General features: G+C 29.9%; 2 protein-coding genes across 2 annotated transcripts; both read right to left on the bottom strand.

The window, feature by feature from the left end:
• Positions 1–92: 92 nt before the first annotated feature.
• On the bottom strand, positions 93–4,426 carry LOC114163983 (protein STRICTOSIDINE SYNTHASE-LIKE 4-like). Its single transcript, XM_028048407.2, has 6 exons — positions 4,183–4,426; positions 3,879–4,091; positions 3,494–3,564; positions 1,310–1,546; positions 1,091–1,223; positions 93–589 (listed from the first exon to the last, which is right to left on the bottom strand). The coding sequence occupies exons 1-6, from the start codon at positions 4,324–4,326 to the stop codon at positions 317–319; spliced, it is 1,071 nt and encodes a 356-aa protein (XP_027904208.1). The 5' UTR covers positions 4,327–4,426; the 3' UTR covers positions 93–316.
• A 3,001-nt stretch (positions 4,427–7,427) lies between these two features.
• Positions 7,428–12,977, bottom strand: LOC114162950 (uncharacterized). Its single transcript, XM_028046966.2, has 20 exons — positions 12,501–12,977; positions 12,287–12,419; positions 11,881–12,188; positions 11,688–11,769; positions 11,305–11,614; positions 10,967–11,025; positions 10,659–10,754; positions 10,106–10,197; positions 9,900–9,998; positions 9,741–9,818; positions 9,560–9,644; positions 9,420–9,478; positions 9,238–9,307; positions 9,020–9,111; positions 8,867–8,929; positions 8,602–8,668; positions 8,177–8,347; positions 7,944–8,066; positions 7,706–7,861; positions 7,428–7,609 (listed from the first exon to the last, which is right to left on the bottom strand). The coding sequence occupies exons 1-20, from the start codon at positions 12,902–12,904 to the stop codon at positions 7,511–7,513; spliced, it is 2,646 nt and encodes an 881-aa protein (XP_027902767.1). The 5' UTR covers positions 12,905–12,977; the 3' UTR covers positions 7,428–7,510.
• Positions 12,978–19,185: the final 6,208 nt, after the last annotated feature.

Genomic DNA, 19,185 nt, shown 5'->3' with positions numbered 1-19,185 from the left:
CCCTAAACTATTTTTGAAATCAGATCCTTAAACCGTATTTGTTATTAGTTGATTTCATATTACTTTTTACGAAAAGTAAGAGCAAATGAATGTGGGGTGTAGAAGAAATGACCTTGATCTAATGAATGTTTAACGTTCGAAAAGATTTAAGAATTTTAAAAATGTCTAAGTGAAACATAAAGAAAAGACATGGAGACCTTATCATGAATATCTACCCTATATGCTTAGTCTGCATCATACATATAAGGAGATGCTTCTGTTTTGCATGATCCAAGCTGAGAGATGGCCCCTTATTCAAGACTTGAACTTCACCATTCTACGCAGCATTCAGTGGTAATTTTCCAACAAAATTGGAACTAAGACTACCAAAGTAAAGATTATCCTCAAACTCCAAAGCTGAAGTCACAAAATTAATGACCTTCCCATTACTATCTTCCAACTTTCTAATTATCTTGCCATCAGTTCCCACATTCACCACCCTTGCTCTTCTCTTCAGATCAGCCACAAAGTTAAAGAGTCTTGGAGATGAAGCAATAAGGTGCTTCGTTATCTTGTAGTTGTACATAAACTCCAGCCTTTCAGAATTCAACTGTTACATCAGTTTTCAAAGAAAACAATTCAGTATCACAGTAAGATTAAGATTGAGTTAAACTTAAACTTTTCTTAAGAATGATAAAGTGAATTAATGATTAGATGAAAGAAAAAGAGAGAAAAAAACCGTAAATTTAATTTTAGTGCTAATACTTTAGAAAAATAAGATTGATTTGATAAATTTAAAAAATAGATAAAGATAGATTATTAGTTCAACTTACTTCGTTATTAAAAACTAACGACTTGATACCACTTTGTAGACAACAACTCCCTACTTGTAAAAAAAAATTTATTCATTATTATTGCTGTTCATTCATAATATACAATATAATTTATAGACTCACAACTACTAATGCATTAACTAACCACAACAGTTAGTTTCTTACAACGACTAGTTATAATGTCTAATACATTTAAGTTTATTAAAACACAACACGACTAATATTTTTTATCGATAAAAAAAAGAATAAAAAAAAGAAAAAAAAAAACTCTGTAATACCTGAATCAAACCGATCCAGAAGGATCCATCAGGAGCAAGATTGATATTATCAGGTGCACCGGGAAGGTTTTCTACGAAAATATCTGTTTTGCCTTTGTTTTCTCCTTTTAACCAATACCTGAGACACCTATATCTGATTCACACAACACTTATAACATGAGACAAAAGAAAATTAGAGATAACAGAAGAAAGTGTTGTTTTAAGATTAGAAAGTGGTACCTCCAAGTTTCACAGATCAAAAGAAAATCTTGGTCCTTGGAGAGTGCAACTCCATTAGCAAAGGCAAGATTATCGAGAAGAAGAGCAGATTCATTGGTTTGGGCAGTGTACTTGAAAAGTTGTCCATGAGGTCTTGCCTCTAAGAAATCCAAATGCCAATGATGCATATCAAATTTTGTACTCACAATGCTGAAATACACATTCCCATCCCAGTCTTCTATTGCATCATCTGCAAACCTGGTTCCATCCAATTTTCATTTCATTCTCATTACTCTTTAAAATGCTTCAAACTTTTTATTTTTCCCACAATATGAGATTATCAGATTGAAGCTACTAAATTAAAATTAGTAATGATAGTTATAATATTTACCAGAGGTGTAGTAGTCAAAGTACATGAAAAATGGATGATAATAATTATTATAGTTGAAATAATAGAATATATATACATATATGTATAAATAAAATATATGTATAAAGAAGATTCGTGTAGACATCTTTCTCTCACCTTTAATTTTATTCTAAAATTAATTACTCTCTCTATTAATTTACAAATAATTATTTATTTTAAGAATGAGCTTATTTTAATAAAATTATTTTTAAAAGGTAATATATATAAGTTCTTAGGTGAAATCTTGTAAGGATTTGCTTAGATACGATAGAATGAGGAACTCTGATACGTAATTATCGAAGTTTTTGACGTTTTTGTCGGAATAATACGTGTTTGTGGTGTTAAACATTTTTGTTTCTCAATGACGACTTCTACATTGATAAGTTTGTCGTGGATTTAGGGTTACCATTTATTATTTCTTCAACAAGCAATTTAGGGTTTCGTGTCAAGAAATTCTTCTGTCACCAACTTGGACAGTTCTTCTAATTATCTTATTTCACATTTTAAGTTATTCCATTTGTTCGGTTGCCAGTGTTTTTTAAGTATGAACAGGAAAATCATATTGATGTCATTTTGAAGGTTGATTTGTGTTACATCTCCACAACAACTTCAGCATCATAAACTAGTTTAATACATTTGAAACTAAAATAATCGTGAAAAAGAAAATAAAAGAAAATTCGAAAGCTATCCCTTAATATAAGTTCAAATTAACTAGGAATTATAAGGAAGATGCATAACGATATATTCTGATTAATCACTATTTTTTTCCACGTCAAAATCTTAATGAAAGTTAAAAACTTGATAATTAAGTTCTTTAAAGCTATTATATATATTATCACTATTAAATTTGTATTAAACTACATATAAATATTTAATTCGAGTTTGAAAAATGTTTAATCTTGTAAGTTGAAATTAGCGTAAGTTATTTTTATAAATTGTTCGTTTGTTGGTGTAAATTAAGCCTTTCCAAACCAAATATTTATACTTAGGTTTCTGTCCACCCATTAAACATGGTCCTGAAATCACAACGCAGATTCGTTTTCCTATGTTGGTCCCACTCTTCTGCATTCTAACGTGAACCTTGACAGTTACGATACTATTTTTGTTTGTTTTTATGTCTTTTTTTTCACTAAACATTTATGAATTTATTTATCAAAATAAACTCTTTTTGGGATTGAAGGTTAAAAAGTCATATTCTACCTTCATTCATAACCTCGGAAACTGAAAAAAAAATAGAGTTGAAAAATGACTTTGGAAAGTAAACAAGTTTAGTTAAATAAACAAATTGTCGCAAACAGGGTAACAGGACGGACGGATCTTCTTTGGACACAAGCTGTCGTGGTCCTAAACTTTAAAAAAATTTGTATTTGAAAATTTATAAAAATTAAATTAAGTAAATATATAAATTTTAAAGATATTATTTTAGTATATATATATATATATATATATATATATTTATTTATTTATTTATTTTTCCTAATACTAAAGTTAAAACTACTTCCATTCAATGAGTGTCACATATGACTAAACATGACAACATATCAATTATTGATACTTTACTGAATTTAGGTAAATACAAACACATTAACCACGTGGTGTTTTTCTTATATTTTTTTTGGTACTTTTGTCGTTTTGGAAATCACCTTAGAGTAATGAGTTAGCATATAGAAAGGACAAAAAGGAAAACATTGAAGTGTGTTAAAATTAAGACATAGAAATAGTAACCATGCAATAAATTCTGGGACAGTAACAGAACAAAGCAATCTGAAAATGAAGCGTGAGTGTGTGGGACTAACCTTATTTCAGAACCATCGTTAGCATGTGAAGTGAGAACACTGATACCATCTTCTCTAACCCTCAGCAAACCCTGCAAATCATAGTTTTTGCCAATTTTATTATCCTTAAAACTCTTCAAATGATAGAACTCCCAAAATGTGAAAACATATATAACTTCAAACTTTTTAAAGTGTCTGTTGTTACGAGAAAGTTTATCAGAATGTTCCGAACATACAGAACATGCTTTTGAGAACAGTTTTAATGTTGTTACATGTGGATTTTAAGTCTAACTCAACTCCATAAATTCAGTTTGTAAGATGAGAATTACACAAATTTATTCAATTCTAAAATAAAGATTACACCTATTTATATATTGTGAATTGATATTATTTCTGGTCGACTTACCCTATCAGAGTCGCAAACAATGATACCACCTTCTTTAGATTCTGTGACTCCTATCAAGGTATCACCACCGATATACTTCCAATTCTCCCAATTTCCATTTCTGAGCATTCTTTTAATCCAACCATCTCGAGTAGCAGTATACATAGTTCCTTCTTTATCCACACAAAGATCTTCTGGTTCCTTCACATGTCCATCTCCAAGTTTAATGATGTTCTGTTCCAAAAACAGCAACACAGCAAGTAAAAACACAGATTCTTATTCAACTCCATAACAAAACCATGTTACAATAGTATCAACTTTTCACCTGTAATTTGTTGTCTCTGGTTGTTGTGGAAGGTTTGAGATCAAGCAAAACTGGATCAATGGGTGAGAAGAAAAGGATTTGAACTGTGAGAGCCACTAAAACTGCTAGAAAGAAGCTTGAGAACAGTGTTACTAAGGAAGCCATGTTCTAATGTAATGTTGTGGTAACTGATGCAAAAGTTTTAGTAATAGGTGACTCTATTTATCTAACAATTTTTTTCACCAGGAACCGCTTGTGTGGTCATAATTCGAGCATGGATTTTTGTTTAAATATCTTATCTTTTTCTCTGACAAGTATCAATAAAATCAAATTAGAACTGTGCTATGTAACTTATTTTAATTTTAATGCATGAGTACAAAAGAAAGTAGGTAATAAACGGACAACGTCCAAACTCCACCGATTTGAAAATAAATGCAAAATGTTGAAAAAAAAATAAGCAAAATGGTGAATTTTAAAGAATCATGGAAATAGGTAAGTTGTATTTGAGAATACCACTGATCATTCATCAAATTCGATCTATTAATTACTATTATTCATAAAAATATTAATATAAAATCTAGGCTTAAATATTCTATTCCAAACTTTACTATTTTTTTGTCACTAAATTTTAAGAATGAGATGATCATTCTTAATTCAAAGACATAAATTTTTTTATGTATTAGATGACGTTCAAAGTTAATAATTAATTTAAAATATATAATAGGATAAACAATTCAAACACAATAATGTAATTAAACATAAAAAAATTTAATATAATAAATTTAAAAAATTATATGTATTCAGTTCAGAAGAAAAAAAATTTCAATTTATGAAAAGTTTAGAAAGTTAAATATATTTAATCCTAAAATCTAAATCTTACTTTTAAAGCCTAATGTAAAAAGTAGATCTCACTTTTAAGATATTTACTTTAGAATTTCAACGTTGAACAACAGATAACATGCTTTTCAAGTGGAAAACTTATATTTACCTTTTCTTCGAGATGAATAAAAAAAAAAATCAACAAATAAATGATAACTCTGACCCATAATGTTACTACCAAAGACATTAACACAAGAGGACAAAACTGGTTCAATTTTTTGATACCAAACAAGTTTTCAAAATGAAATGGAAACTAAAACCATTGCTACGTCACATTTGATACCAACCACTCTTATCCCTTCCTTCTTCTTTCCTAAAATTACATCACGTATGTAGAAGAAAAAAAAAAATCCAAAATATGTAGTATCAAAATTTCTAAGGATATAATAAATTATAATCTTAGTCTGCAACTTGTAGCATATACCAAAGCACAACTCAACCCCGAGTTAATTTTTCATATAATAATATCAATATATATTCGGTCAGAGATATTTGAATTTCATGTACTTAAACATATTTTAAGATATTTAGAACTAACTATATTTTTAAAGATATTATTGTTATTAATCAGTCAGAATATAATGATATGATAACTAATTATTTTTAGAAAAATTATTGATAATAAAATCTGATTCAGGTAATTAAATTTATTATATGATCTTTATATGTGAACTGAAAAAGTCTAAGTATAAGATACCATTAGTCGAAGTACTCATTTAATTATTTTCTTACTTGACGTTAGAAAATGTTAGAACATCTTATGTACAAGTGAATCTCTCCTCGAAGATTTAATACTCATCATCTAAGCTAGCTCAACTTTTGAAAACTCTTAAAAACCTTACTTTCTTCATTTCAAAAGATTTTTTTTTTCATTGAGATTTTTATTCATTTCATGTAAGAAAAATATATAAGTCATATATCCAACTTAAACTTGAAAAGAAAAATCATAGACACTGAGAAAACAATAAAATAAATCTAGAAATGAAATGGTTAATTTGTGTCATTTTGGGATAATGTATGTTGGTTTAATGTTTTTTAGTCCCTTCAATTAGTTTTAGTCCTTATGTTTTTTTGTTGGTTTTGATCATAGATGTGGCATGTTAAAAACATATTGAGAGGGGAGCCGTAGAACTCCAAATTGTTGGTTTTTGATGATGCCCATCCATCGACTAAGTCTATATTAGTAAATTGACTCTAGAAATTGTTGTAAATCAAACAAAATGTTTATAAAATCAAATTAATTACAACATAATCAATTAAGATAAGTTTTGGTACAAAACAAATTTATTTCAAAACATGTACCTGCCTGCCAGTGATATGTATTAATTGATTAGTCCCCTAATCTAATCAATTAAAACAAAACACAATCACAAGATTTCAAAACTGATATCATTGATCTGTTTAATCGATTAAGTCACTAATATAATCAATCAATAGAAAAGACATTTGTAGGTTTTCAAAACTAAAGAAAAGCAATCAATTAGGTTCATAATCGATTAATATAATTAATGGACAAATTTGTCTTTAAAAACTAACATCTTACACATTTTTAAAATCACGAATTTTGATTTATAAATCAAAGATTGTGAGATAGAGTCACTCTTGTGTTCTTGGAGAAAACATTGTTGGATTTTCTGAAATTCATCAAGAAGCAATCAAGATGAATTTGATTTTAACACTTCTTGCTTAACATTAGGATTGATTTGAAAATCTAAACTCCCAAGAAATTATAATACTCGAGTTGGAGAGAACATCTCGGTTATTTGTGTAAGAGTGGTTCATATAAGAAAACTTGATACATCTAAGATTGCATGGAAGCTCGAGACTAAGGAGTTTTTTTTTTAGACCGTATATTGCGCCTGTCTAGAACCCGCGAAAATACGAGTTACTAATATAAAATGTCCTTTTAAAATTAAGCAATAAATATAGTTAATGTGAATATTTAATCGTTTATTAAATAAAACAACTTATTAATCTTTACTCCAATGTAAACATTTTACAAAATTCATATTTTAATTAATGTTTTATTTAATCATTCACATAAATATACATGTAATCAAGATTAATATTCTTTTCATAATCAAAGATTAATATAGTTAATGTGAATATTTAATCGTTTATTAAATAAAACAACTTATTAATCTTTACTCCAATGTAAACATTTTACAAAATTCATATTTTAATTAATGTTTTATTTAGTCATTCACATAATACATGTAATCAAGATTAATATTCTTTTCATAATCAAAGATTCAGTGTAAATCTTAAATTTTTAAATTTGATGTTACGTTAACCTATTAAAAAAATGTTACAATATTTGAGGATTGAAATTGATTATGAAGAAAAGATGTGTTTGTAATAAAGTTGAAGTTTCGATGAATGGTTATGATGAATTAAATCCTTTAAAATATAATTAAAAATAAAAAAAGTTTAGTTGCTCCTAATAACAGAGAAAACAACATGCTGTTAACTAGGCATTGATGGAGTTGGATTGGAGTTTGATTTTCACTTCATCATAGCAAGCTTGAAGATCCCTGAACTCTTGTGTATCGGAGAAGCAGCTCTGAGCCTGACAATATATACAAAGTAATAAATAAATCAAAAATACATTTTACAGAATGTTGTGTCTCCAACATCATGAAAAAATTGTACTAAATTATCTTGCCTGTCTGATGACATTCTTCAAGTGCAGCTCAGCTGTAGACAGTTGTTTACTACTACCAGAAGAAGATGAAAACATGTCCATGTATACCTGGCAAAGATCCAAAGACGATTTTGCAAATTTTTTGAACCGATCTTGGTCCTTCCACGTATCACTTCCCTGAAACGATACAAATAGTAAAATAAAAATCATATCAATTGGTTAATTATGAAAGGAAAATGAGCATTATCGTGGAACATACCTGGAGTGATCTAACTTGCTTTAAGAGGGCCTCCGAGCTCATCATGAGATCTCCATTCATTTTGTGCCATTTGGCATATAAGCCCCAGATATCAGATTCAAATCCACTCCCATATTTAACTATCTGTAGTGTAGCAGAGCGTAAAATATTACCCTTTTATTTAACATGCAGAGCAAACAACATTGTTCAACCACTTCATTATGCAGAGTAAAAGAATTGTTCTTGAGTAATACCTGTTGTAAAACTTTGCCGAGTAAAACCAATAATTGTTCAGTTTCACGTGATCTTCCGCCAACAGATGCTAAAACCCGCTTTTCCACCTCCCCTGTGATTCTTTCCAATAACTCACTATCTACTTTTTTATTATTGCTGATGTCCAACATCGTCTGCACACCTTCCAGAGCCTAAAACAATTTATCAAACCAAAAGAAATTATGGCTTCCCTACACTTTTTTCTTATTATTACGCTTGAATTTAAAATTAATTGCTGAATTAAAAAGGCTTTGAGATATATTTATTGTGAAAGTGGCCCATGAAGATAAACATTCGTATCCTATTTTCATAACTCAACCAATGAAAAAGGTACAGTAAATTTAAGAGACTACAACTGCATAAAAAGCATGTTTCATCAAAGGAGGATAAACCGAAAACAGCATACCTGACTGATATTGCCAATTTCGACAGCAACAAGGCTATATCTCTCCCACAAATGCAAGCTGTTTTGTCTGTTACCAAGTATCGTTATGTTATTACTTGCAAAGGTTGTTAACTATGGAATGGTTATGAACCGGTACAAATAGTATAAATGTTGTATGTATGCAAGCATATATGCCCATATTTATGACGAAAAGGAAGTTTAATAACAGCGATAAATATAAAAATTGAGTTTCAACAAGGTTTCTTGAAAGGGATGTATACGAAACTTGAATTTCAAGGCTTCTTTCAGTGTGATGAAGGCCTCCTTGCCCCTTTTTTTCATCGTTTGCCTGCATGTCAGGTAAAATAGAGAGCTTATGCACCAACGAACTAAGATATTTATTGTTTTTGAATAATACAAGAAAGAAAGAACTCCTTACAAGCATGCAATGTTATTCCAAGCATTCTCATTTTCAGGGTCAAGTTGAATTACGCGAGTAAACGCATCCAGAGCCTTTCCTGTCTCTGGAGCCTGTCAAATCCAGAACCTTAATTTTTGAATACTAAATGATGAGATAGTGAAAGAAAAACAAAAAATAAAATAATTGTTCGTTGTAATGAAATCTAACGCCGAGAAAGTAAAATAAATGTTAATAACCTTCAATGCAGCTTTCCCAAGTCCAAACCAACCTTCAGAGTCCATTGAGTTCATTGCAATTGCAGAATCCCTAGATTTGATGAACAAAAAATGTTATAATTAACATATCAATCTAAAAAATAAGTGCAAGTGCATGCATGCATTACGATAAAGGTAGTGATGATAGAAAGTTAAATACACACCACAAAATTATAGACGTGTAATAGTCTCCTCTTTTGTATGCACTTTTAGCCATAGAACGCTGTAAGAGAAAAACAAGTTTTATAATATGGTAGAAGCAGATATGTGGAAGGCAAAAAAACACGAATATGCACAAACACACCTTTGCTGTATAAGATCTATTGTTTGAAACTTCCAGAGCTTTCTCGAAGCATGCATCATTCTCTGTAATGTCACCCAGGGAACACCTAGAAAATAATTGAGTAGATAGAAAAATAAAAATAAAATCAAATAAAAATGGAAAAATGGAAAAATAAGCTTTCTTCCCCCAACACGTAACATACCATAAGCTGGGGTCATTTGGTGTTTCCAAAAGTCTCTTCTTGATGAGTTCAACAGCTTCTGCTTTCTTCCCCATGGAACTGTTTTCCAAATCAAATATCAAGTGATGGGAGTGTAAAAAAAATCATTCTGTTTATTCATTTAAGGTTTTATTATAATACCTGTAACACTCTATTAGATTATACCATAATTCTAATTCTTCAAACTCCTTCGCTGCCTCCCCTATCAAATGGCATTCTTTCAAAAGTGACCCATATTTCCTGAAAAAGAAAAAAAAAAAAAAAGGCAATACCAATGTTTAAGAATTGACTCATTTTTATGAAGCTAAAATACATACATAAAAGGCTTACAAAGCAAAGGTTTTTACTTCTTCAATTCAGGAATACTAGGCATATAAACAGCATAACTAAAAGCAATTCTATCAGCTATTGCTGGAGAAGGCTCGTAAATATGTTTAACCTGCAAATAATATATAGTACAAGTTTATCAGTTACAGTGTTCAAATATACAACCACTCATTATAGACAGATTAAACGTATACATGTACAAAGAGACAACTTCAATCTATTATATTTGGTAATTTTTAATTTTGACGCATATATATGTTGATTGTACAATAAAAAATGTAAATATATTTCATATAATATAATAGATCTCGTCGAGTGAAATTACGGATACATTTAGTTTTAATCTGAAATATCAAACTTATCATCCAAAGACAATGGTTTATAATGGATGTAGTTATGGACGTATAAGGAGATAAATAAAATTATTTCTTATTGTAATTCTTATATATTTAAATTTGAAAAATTAATTTTAAAACTTAAAAGAAATCTAAATTTACACTATACTCCTGTTTTTTAGTTCAATTAAAAACATATATATTTATAATTCCCAAGTCAACGTGCTAAGACGCGTACCAAGTTATCCATCATCAGCAAGGCACGCTGCTGAGTTCGGGGACGGCTATCAGATGACTCCCATCGAATACGCAAAAAATCCGATAAACACCTGATCTATATATAGCGTCAAAGAGAAAATTATCAAATACAGATAATCCTTACAATACAAATTTAGAGAAAAAGGGAAAACAAAACACCATAAGCATCAGAAAAATAATATTTTGAAAAAAAAAAAAACTATATAATAATAATATAATAATATAGGTTGTACAGAAAAGACTACATTCATAAAGTATAAGTTCCGGTGTAGAATTTTGTCTACTTACAGTAAAGTAAAAGAAGTTCTGGGAATCAATTGCTTCAATGTAAGGTGCCATTTCCCATACTGAAACCAGGTCATAAGACAGCAATTGAGAACTTGGTTAGAGACTTCTTTTTTTTACCTTTTCCTTCTCGGGAAAATAAGAGGCTTTTATATATACAATAAGAAATTTAAATAGATCTAAGCACAAGACGGTTTAGAAACATAAATGAAATACAATTGCACATACAAGATTGAATCAAGGTAAAACAAAATCTCTACTGGATTACAGGCTTAAAAAATATATTTATATGTATTAAGTATACATTTGCATGCATGAATGTAGAAATTGAAGTAACTTACGTTGCAACTCATCACGGTGTGGGGAGATCTTGATCTCGATCAAAATGCAAAATGCCAGAATTACAGCTTGTTGAGTTGCTGTCAAAGTAGCAGTAACATGGCCACCATTTTCATCGTTGTTTTCTAACAACTTGGGTATTCTAAGTACGGGAGATGCTTCAGAGGCTTCATGCTGATTCAAATTCCAATCATCTTCACCTTTGTTGGAATCACATGTTTGGATACCGGTATTCGTTAAGGGACAGTTTTCATCCACATTATTTGATGAACCTGTGTTGGTAACGAGTACCATCTGTGCCTTTGGTTCCACCTACGCAGATCCAGGAATTAAATAAGTTTGATGAAACATGTTATTGATGATGCATTAGGTGAACAAGGTTTACCTGGTGTTCAGTACGGAAACCAAGTACACCAGTGAGTGAAAGCTGAAGCCCAGCTGCCATCTCAGCTGATTTAAAATGCATCCTGATACCATAAACGCACAAGGTAAGAATATATCAATACTATCAATTCCAATGAAGATATGAATGGTAAGAAACATATCACTCGGACAATTCATGGCTTAAACTAATTTACCTGCAAGAGTCAACCCGTCCATAAACATATTCAATAATTCCAGCCTCCAAATGAATCACAGAGACGATGTCTGAGCTCTCTCCATCGTGTAAGTCATCCTGCCAATAACTCTCAACTTGTTCGCGACAACCAAACGTCTGCAAAGCTTCACCCATATACAAATGCAAGAGATCAGACAAGGAGGAACACCGCTCATTCAAAACCCTCTGTTGAACAACCAAAACCCGCGCAAGCCACCACCAAAGGCTTTTCATCTCAACGCCTAAATCCTTCACACGAATAAGCAACATCTTCGCAAAAACTATATACTACAAACACAACAAAAAAACATCAACATGTACGTACGTAAGAATTGGAATTAAACACAGCCTAATTGATTCAAATTGAATGCATGACATAGATGTACCTGAAGATTGGAGAACTTCCCAACCAAGTCAGAACCAGCAGATATAAGTTCATTCCGCGCCCAATTGTCTCGTTCTTCGTCATCACCATCCAAACGCAGAGGACATCTCGGTAGCTCTGCGCCTTTCAAGGGTCTGCACTAGCAACACTTTCATTCCCCAAACAAAAACATATATTAAAAACAAAAAAAAAAACAGAGAATGCATTTCAATTACCCGGTGAAATTGGCTTGAGTGAAGCCTAGAAATGCGGCCACTGCGATGCACGTGACAAGCATGCCCCTACGTCGCTGTTCAACGGCGTCGCTGGCTGCGGCGGTGATGAAGCACTCGGCGCGATCAACCAACAGAGGATAGAGGTGATCGGGATCGCTGAGTGGCGGTGAGTCAAGGGCGGCCAGTCGGAAAACAAGGTGAAAGGAGGGTTTGGAGGTGAGTGCTTGAATATAACTGCCACACTGAATCAAATTCAAGAGGTGCTTGATGGAATCATCCAAAGAATCACGTTTCTGCAAGGCGCAAACTTGTTGTGGTTGCTCAGAATTGAGGGTGCAACGAATGAGGCGAAGTTCATAGCCGCGAATTGCAACTGCTTCTTCTTCGACTACATTCGTGTCCATTCTCTGTTACTCTAACAATTCTCGTTCTTGGATCAAAATTTGATTCTCTCAATGGAATCAGGTATTTTTTGAATGTGTGAATTACTTACCTCATTCAAAATATGATTTGCCACTAATATACTTTTTAATTATATTTATTATTTGATTCTCTCGATGAAACGAGATATTTTTTAACGCGCCAATTAGTTATCTCATTCAAAATATAAAATATGATTCAGCAGAATATCGTATTTTTTAATTATATTTATTATATATACCGTGTCATCTGACATATATTCTTATTTTTTGAAAGGGAAATATATTTTGACAAAATTTTGTATAACAAATTTTGATAAACAATCCTTTTTAGTAAAAAGAATTCAAAAATTTTATTATTTTATTTTTGTAACTTCCGTAAAAAAAATAAAAGTTGCTTATTTAGTAATTTTGTTAACAAAATATTTGCCCAAAAATTATTTTTGTTTCTTCAAAGTTTGATACAAGATGCCTTATTTGATCATATTCACATGTGATGTATTTCTAAGAGAAAGAAAAATCTATCAGTTGAAAGAGGTGTTAAAAGAAGAATCAATCTATGTGAAATTTTAAAGAAGACAAAATGATACATTATTTATTAAAAATATATTTCTAATTATATTGTTGTTTCTAATTATATTATAAGTTTTCATTAATAATAAAATATATTTCAGATATCATTGTAGTTTAAGTTAAAAAAAATTAAGATTTTGAGAATATTCATTATTTACAAATTAATATAATGACTATTATATATATATATATATATATATATATATATATATATATATATATATTTGGTCATTGAATTAGTTTCTATATAAGTGGTCACTATATTTGTTTATATTGAACCTATAATTTGTAATAGAGATTAAAAAAATATTATCTTTAAATCATATAAAATTTAATCACTCCAAAATTAGTTTTTAATTTAAATAATACTAACTAAGAATTTAAGAATCCAATGATATGGCAATTAGAAACCAAAGAATTAGTTTTTAAGTTTATTCTTTTTACCGACCAAAAATTAGTTATTAATTGGAGTAAATTATAATAGTAATTAAAAAAAAGTTTTTGTTACTTCTTAATTAGGTAGTAACAAATATATTTCTAAATAAATAAATAATTTGTATGGTGATTAATTACTATAAATATAGTCTCTAATCATATCTTAAATTTTTATCAATAATAATACAAGTTATTTTAGAAATCAATATTTGTTGAGGAAATTAAGATTTTGAAAAAGTCATCAGACTCTTTAAAATGAACGTCAATATCTTAAAATTACATATTAGAATGATCAAATTTGTATACTATAGTGTTTAAAAAGAGGAAAATCAAATATATTAAATTTGTCTTAAATTTGTTAACCCAATTAAATTAATCACAATTATATTCCTTTTATAAAATTTACAGCATAAATCTTTCTTTCTTCTCTTAATTGTCAATTCCTTTTAATTTCCAGTCATATCATATCTACAACTTACAAAGGTGTGTGGGTTTTAAGCATTGATTTGAAACTAGGGTTTTCAAAATTGGAACTTCATTAATCTTTCAATCAAATTTGGAAATAAGAATTATTGTGGACTCCAAATCTTAAGTTTTTTTTATGTTGGATCAAGTTTTACTTTAAGGAACAATAAATTACAAAAATAAATAATTTAATGAATTATAATTTATATTAAATATTAATCTAAAATTTATCATATATTAGTTTATACTAAGTAAGTATTGATTTTTTATTTTTAAACAAAAAAATACTCAGCAACAAAGTGTAAAGTAAATAATTTAGTTAATTTTAATATATATTAAATATTAATCTAAATTTTATTATCTTGTTAGTTTAATCCAATTAAACAATGTATATTATTTTTATAGAAAAATTTGTGTTTGTATATCTAGTGACCAAACATTTTTTTGTTATATATAACGTTTTAGCAGCCAAAACTATTCGGTCCTGATACAATATAGAAAACGTTTTGAAGATCAGGAACGAAAAAAGTTACTAATATTGAAAATGATGGTCAATAGCAAGTAGGGTGGCAAAAAAAGTTAGTCCGACTCATTTTACTCCACTTTGTCCTTGGCCTACCAAAAATGGATTGGGCTGACCAGCCCGCCATAGAAAAATAGGTTAGAAATTGTAACTCGTCTTGTCATAGTTTGGATTGGCAAGTTGACCTGTCACTTTTTTTTCATTTTTTTATAAATTTTTTTTATATATATTTATAAATAAATATTTAGAGTATATTTAATCATATAAATATTTTATAAGTTTTTAATTGATTAGTTAATATCTGTAATTGGATAAATTAAAATAATTATTATATTTACATGTTAAATTACTTTATTATAACTAATAATTGGAACTTAATTTATAAGTGTCAATGATTTAAATTATAATAGTATTACATATTTACATTTATACAAAAATTTAATATATAAAATTTATTTTTTTAATTTTTAAAAATAAATAAGAAATAAAAATAAAAATAAAAAATAAAAACGGGTCAACAACGGTCTGGTTCGCCTTTAACACGCTAGTTTGACAGATTAGGTAGACCAGATCAAAATCGGATTGAAAATTCCAAGCTGGACCGTCCTTTTCTCAATGGGTTGGCGAGCTAGACCCTCTTTAACACCCCTAATAACAAGTAACACAAGAGTCCACAATGAACTTGAGTAGGATAAATTCTAAATGATTATAATATCATATTAAAAAGTGAATTTTAAACCTAATTTAATTATATAAAATCGATTTATAAGATGAAGTTTATACCATATTTATAAGATTGTGTGAGATCTCTAATAGAAGAATGTTATAAAAAAAAATAAAGTGAATAGTAATGACAAATAATGAAGTAAAGAAAAAACGTAAAATTTAAAATAAAATTTTGTGATAAAAGAGTTAATATTTGCTCACAAAATAACACTGAGCACAAAGCCTAATATGCAAAACCAGAAAGAAAAACAATACAAATAATTTTCTGTAATCCATTTTTTTCACTTTTATAGAAATGAGATACTATACAATGACGATTTTTAAAACTACTCTGTAGATTATTTTAAAAAATTAAATTATTGTTGTACTGTATGCCCCATCGGTCAATTGGCCAAAGCCAGTTCTCAAGTCCATCGGACAAGGTTGGAAAAATTCGTATATAAAAATAGTCATCGGTCGAACGGCCTGGTGTATAAGTTGTATAGGACCATCGGTCAATCGGTTCTACAAAACACCACATCGCATCGTTAAGAAACCATCGGTCGAACGGCCAGGTGAATAAATTGTATAGGTCCATCGGTCAGTCGGTTCTACAAATAAGTCACTGTATCGCCAGAAGCAATCGGCTGCTCGGCTTCTGGGCTGCCGCTAAGAAGGATGGGAGAATCCACTGAACTTGACATTCCCCCGAGCGAGGTCCTCGAATTAGAAGAGCTGAACAGAGCGGAGATCGACCTGCCGCCCCCGGACGCCCCGACCGCCCCACACGACAAACCGTTTGAACTCGATGCGCTAGAAGACATTTTTTACCTGTAGATAGAAGAAATCGATCGGAGGCTCGGGTAGAAAGAGATAAGAAAACGTGAAAATAACAACAGCCACATGTATCTATTTATAGGAGGACCCAGGGACACGTGACAGCCTCAGAACCACACGATCACGCGCAGATCAACGATCCATACTTCGCGACGCTTCAAATCCTAACTGACAGGCACGATCTACGATGCAAAGTAACCGTCAAAAGACATCGTCGGTCCATCGGCACTACGATCTTGGCTAACCTTCTCGCTTCACTTACACCATCGCTCAAGGCTGGGGGGCTTGTGTACTGTATGCCCCATCGGTCAATCGGCCAAAGTCAGTCCTCAGGTCCATCAAACAAGGTTGGAAAAACTCGTATATAAAAAATAGCCATCGGTCGAACGGCCTGGTGTATAAGTTGTATAGGACCATCGATCAATCGGTTCTACAAAACACCACATCGCATTGTTAAGAAACCATCGGTCGAACGGCCAGGTGAATAAATTGTATAGGTCCATCGGTCAGTCGGTTCTACAAATAAGTCACTATATCGCCAGAAGCAATCGGTTGATCGGTCTCACAATCAAACCACGTTCAGGCCCATCGGTCAATCGGTAACGCACAAACGAGTGACATTCTGATCCCCAATGTGACATCGGTCGATCGGCCCCACACGAACAACACCTTAACCTAATAAAGGACAACCAGTTGATCAACCATCGGGTCGATCGGTCGATCAATCTCTTTAGATTCGCGTAGTCCTTTACATGCGCCCATCGGTCGATCAGCCATACACGAATCGTTCACTTGTTAAAAACAGGGCATAACTAACTCAGTCAAGCGGCCATCGGTCGCACGGTCAAACAACCAGTCAATCGGATTAATTAACGTTAAACGAGTCAGTAATCTTGATTAGAGGATCATTGGGTCGTGATTAAGGAACCCTAATCACAGGCCCATACCGAAAACTATAAATAGGACCCAAAGGTAGGTTGGTGAGGATCTTAAATTCGCATTTATTACAGCAGTTACACTGATATACCGATCGGTTCATTACTGACTTAAGCATCGGAGCCCTTTAGACAGGTACCCCGATCGTCATCCCAGCCGATCGAGCAAAGGAGTGGATTTTCTTGAAGAAGTTATCGCTGTAGTGAGAAGTGGAGTAAGCTTGAAGAAGTTCTTTAGTAGGCTCTTGGTCCCTACACCCAAAACAATTGCATTATTTTGTTTTTTAAATTATGAAATGTAAAAAAAAAAGAGATTAAAATATATATATAAAAAGCCATATATCAATTATTAAAAATTGTTAGAATTATAATGTTGTTAGCCTAGAAGAACTATCAGTACATAACTACCTATACATATGTATAAAGTGATTTATTTTTGGTATTGTTTTCAATTTTACCTTTCAAATATTTTTAATTAAAATAATCATTTTATTAATGTTATTTCTTATAATTTAACCATTTTTTATTTGACTGCTTTTTTAAAATTTAATCAATTTTTTAATTATATAACTACTTACAAAACAAATAAGAATTATTTACAATAAATTATAAATATTATTTAGATTTAATTTTATAATTATAATTATAATAATAATAATAATTTATTTTTTATTTTTTATTGTCATAAAAAATAAACACATGTAACTCAGTTATTTTCATTAGATATAATAAAATAAATTTAAATTGATTGAAGATATTTAAAAAGTAGTATCTTCATTTTTTAACATACATGAAACAACATTAAACCGAGAAGAATTAAGTTAAATTTAGAAAATAATGCAATCAAGGAAATGGTAATTTTGATATAATTAACACACTGAAGTAAAAAATTTATTAGGGGAGCCTCTACTTATTTTATGCTTTCAAGCAATTTAACATTTATCTTAGTTGTTAATTTTAAAATGAATTAATTAATAATAATAAATTACACGTTAAATAGAAATGAGTTAAACTCTATATAAAGAATATTCCAAAACTACATAGTAATTTAGTTAATTCTATTAGTTCGAGGTGTAAGTAGTGAATTTTCATAAGTAATTTATTATCAAAAAATTATTTTTCTTCTATTTTACATCAATTTCAAAAGTTATATTTAATACATATTGTATTTTACATAAATAAGATATGTTCAATTATAACGTCACATCTTTCAATTTTGTCTCATAAATTTAATTTTATTCCTGTACGTAAGTTATTGGTGAATCTTACGAAACTCTTAAATGTAGAAATATTTTTCTCATAAATTTTGGTCAAATACATAAGTTATTGTGAATCTTGAGAAATAGTTGAACAAAATCTTTAAATTAGTCAATGAGTTCCTAAATTTTCTAAAAACCTTTAATTAAGTACTTAACTAAAATTTAATAGCTTATTTTATTATTATTTTTTAATAATTAAATATATTTTTAATTTCAACTTTCAAACAAAATTAAAATTTATTCTTGTTTTAAAATTTAATACATATTGATTTTCAAACTTTAAAAATAAATAGATATAATCTTTCACATCTAATTGTGTGAATTTTTTTTTTAACGTGTTAAATGATTTTTCAAGCTAGCATTTGAATTGTTTACACTATTTGACATGTTTCAGCTCAACTGTCAATCTAGATCACTGTTTATTTTTTTCGACATTAAAAGAATTATATCAATTTATTTTTTAAATTTAAGAATCAAAATTTAAAACCTAAACAAATTTTAATTTCGCATATAAGTTTAGGAACTAAATATATT

This window comes from Vigna unguiculata, chromosome 9, assembly GCF_037176805.1.
Source record: "Vigna unguiculata cultivar grain cowpea cultivar isolate G323 ecotype 2 chromosome 9, ASM3717680v1, whole genome shotgun sequence".
Lineage (NCBI taxonomy): Eukaryota > Viridiplantae > Streptophyta > Magnoliopsida > Fabales > Fabaceae > Vigna > Vigna unguiculata.
The sequence above is the reverse complement of the archived record's forward strand: the minus strand, read 5'-3'. Positions and strand labels throughout refer to the sequence as shown.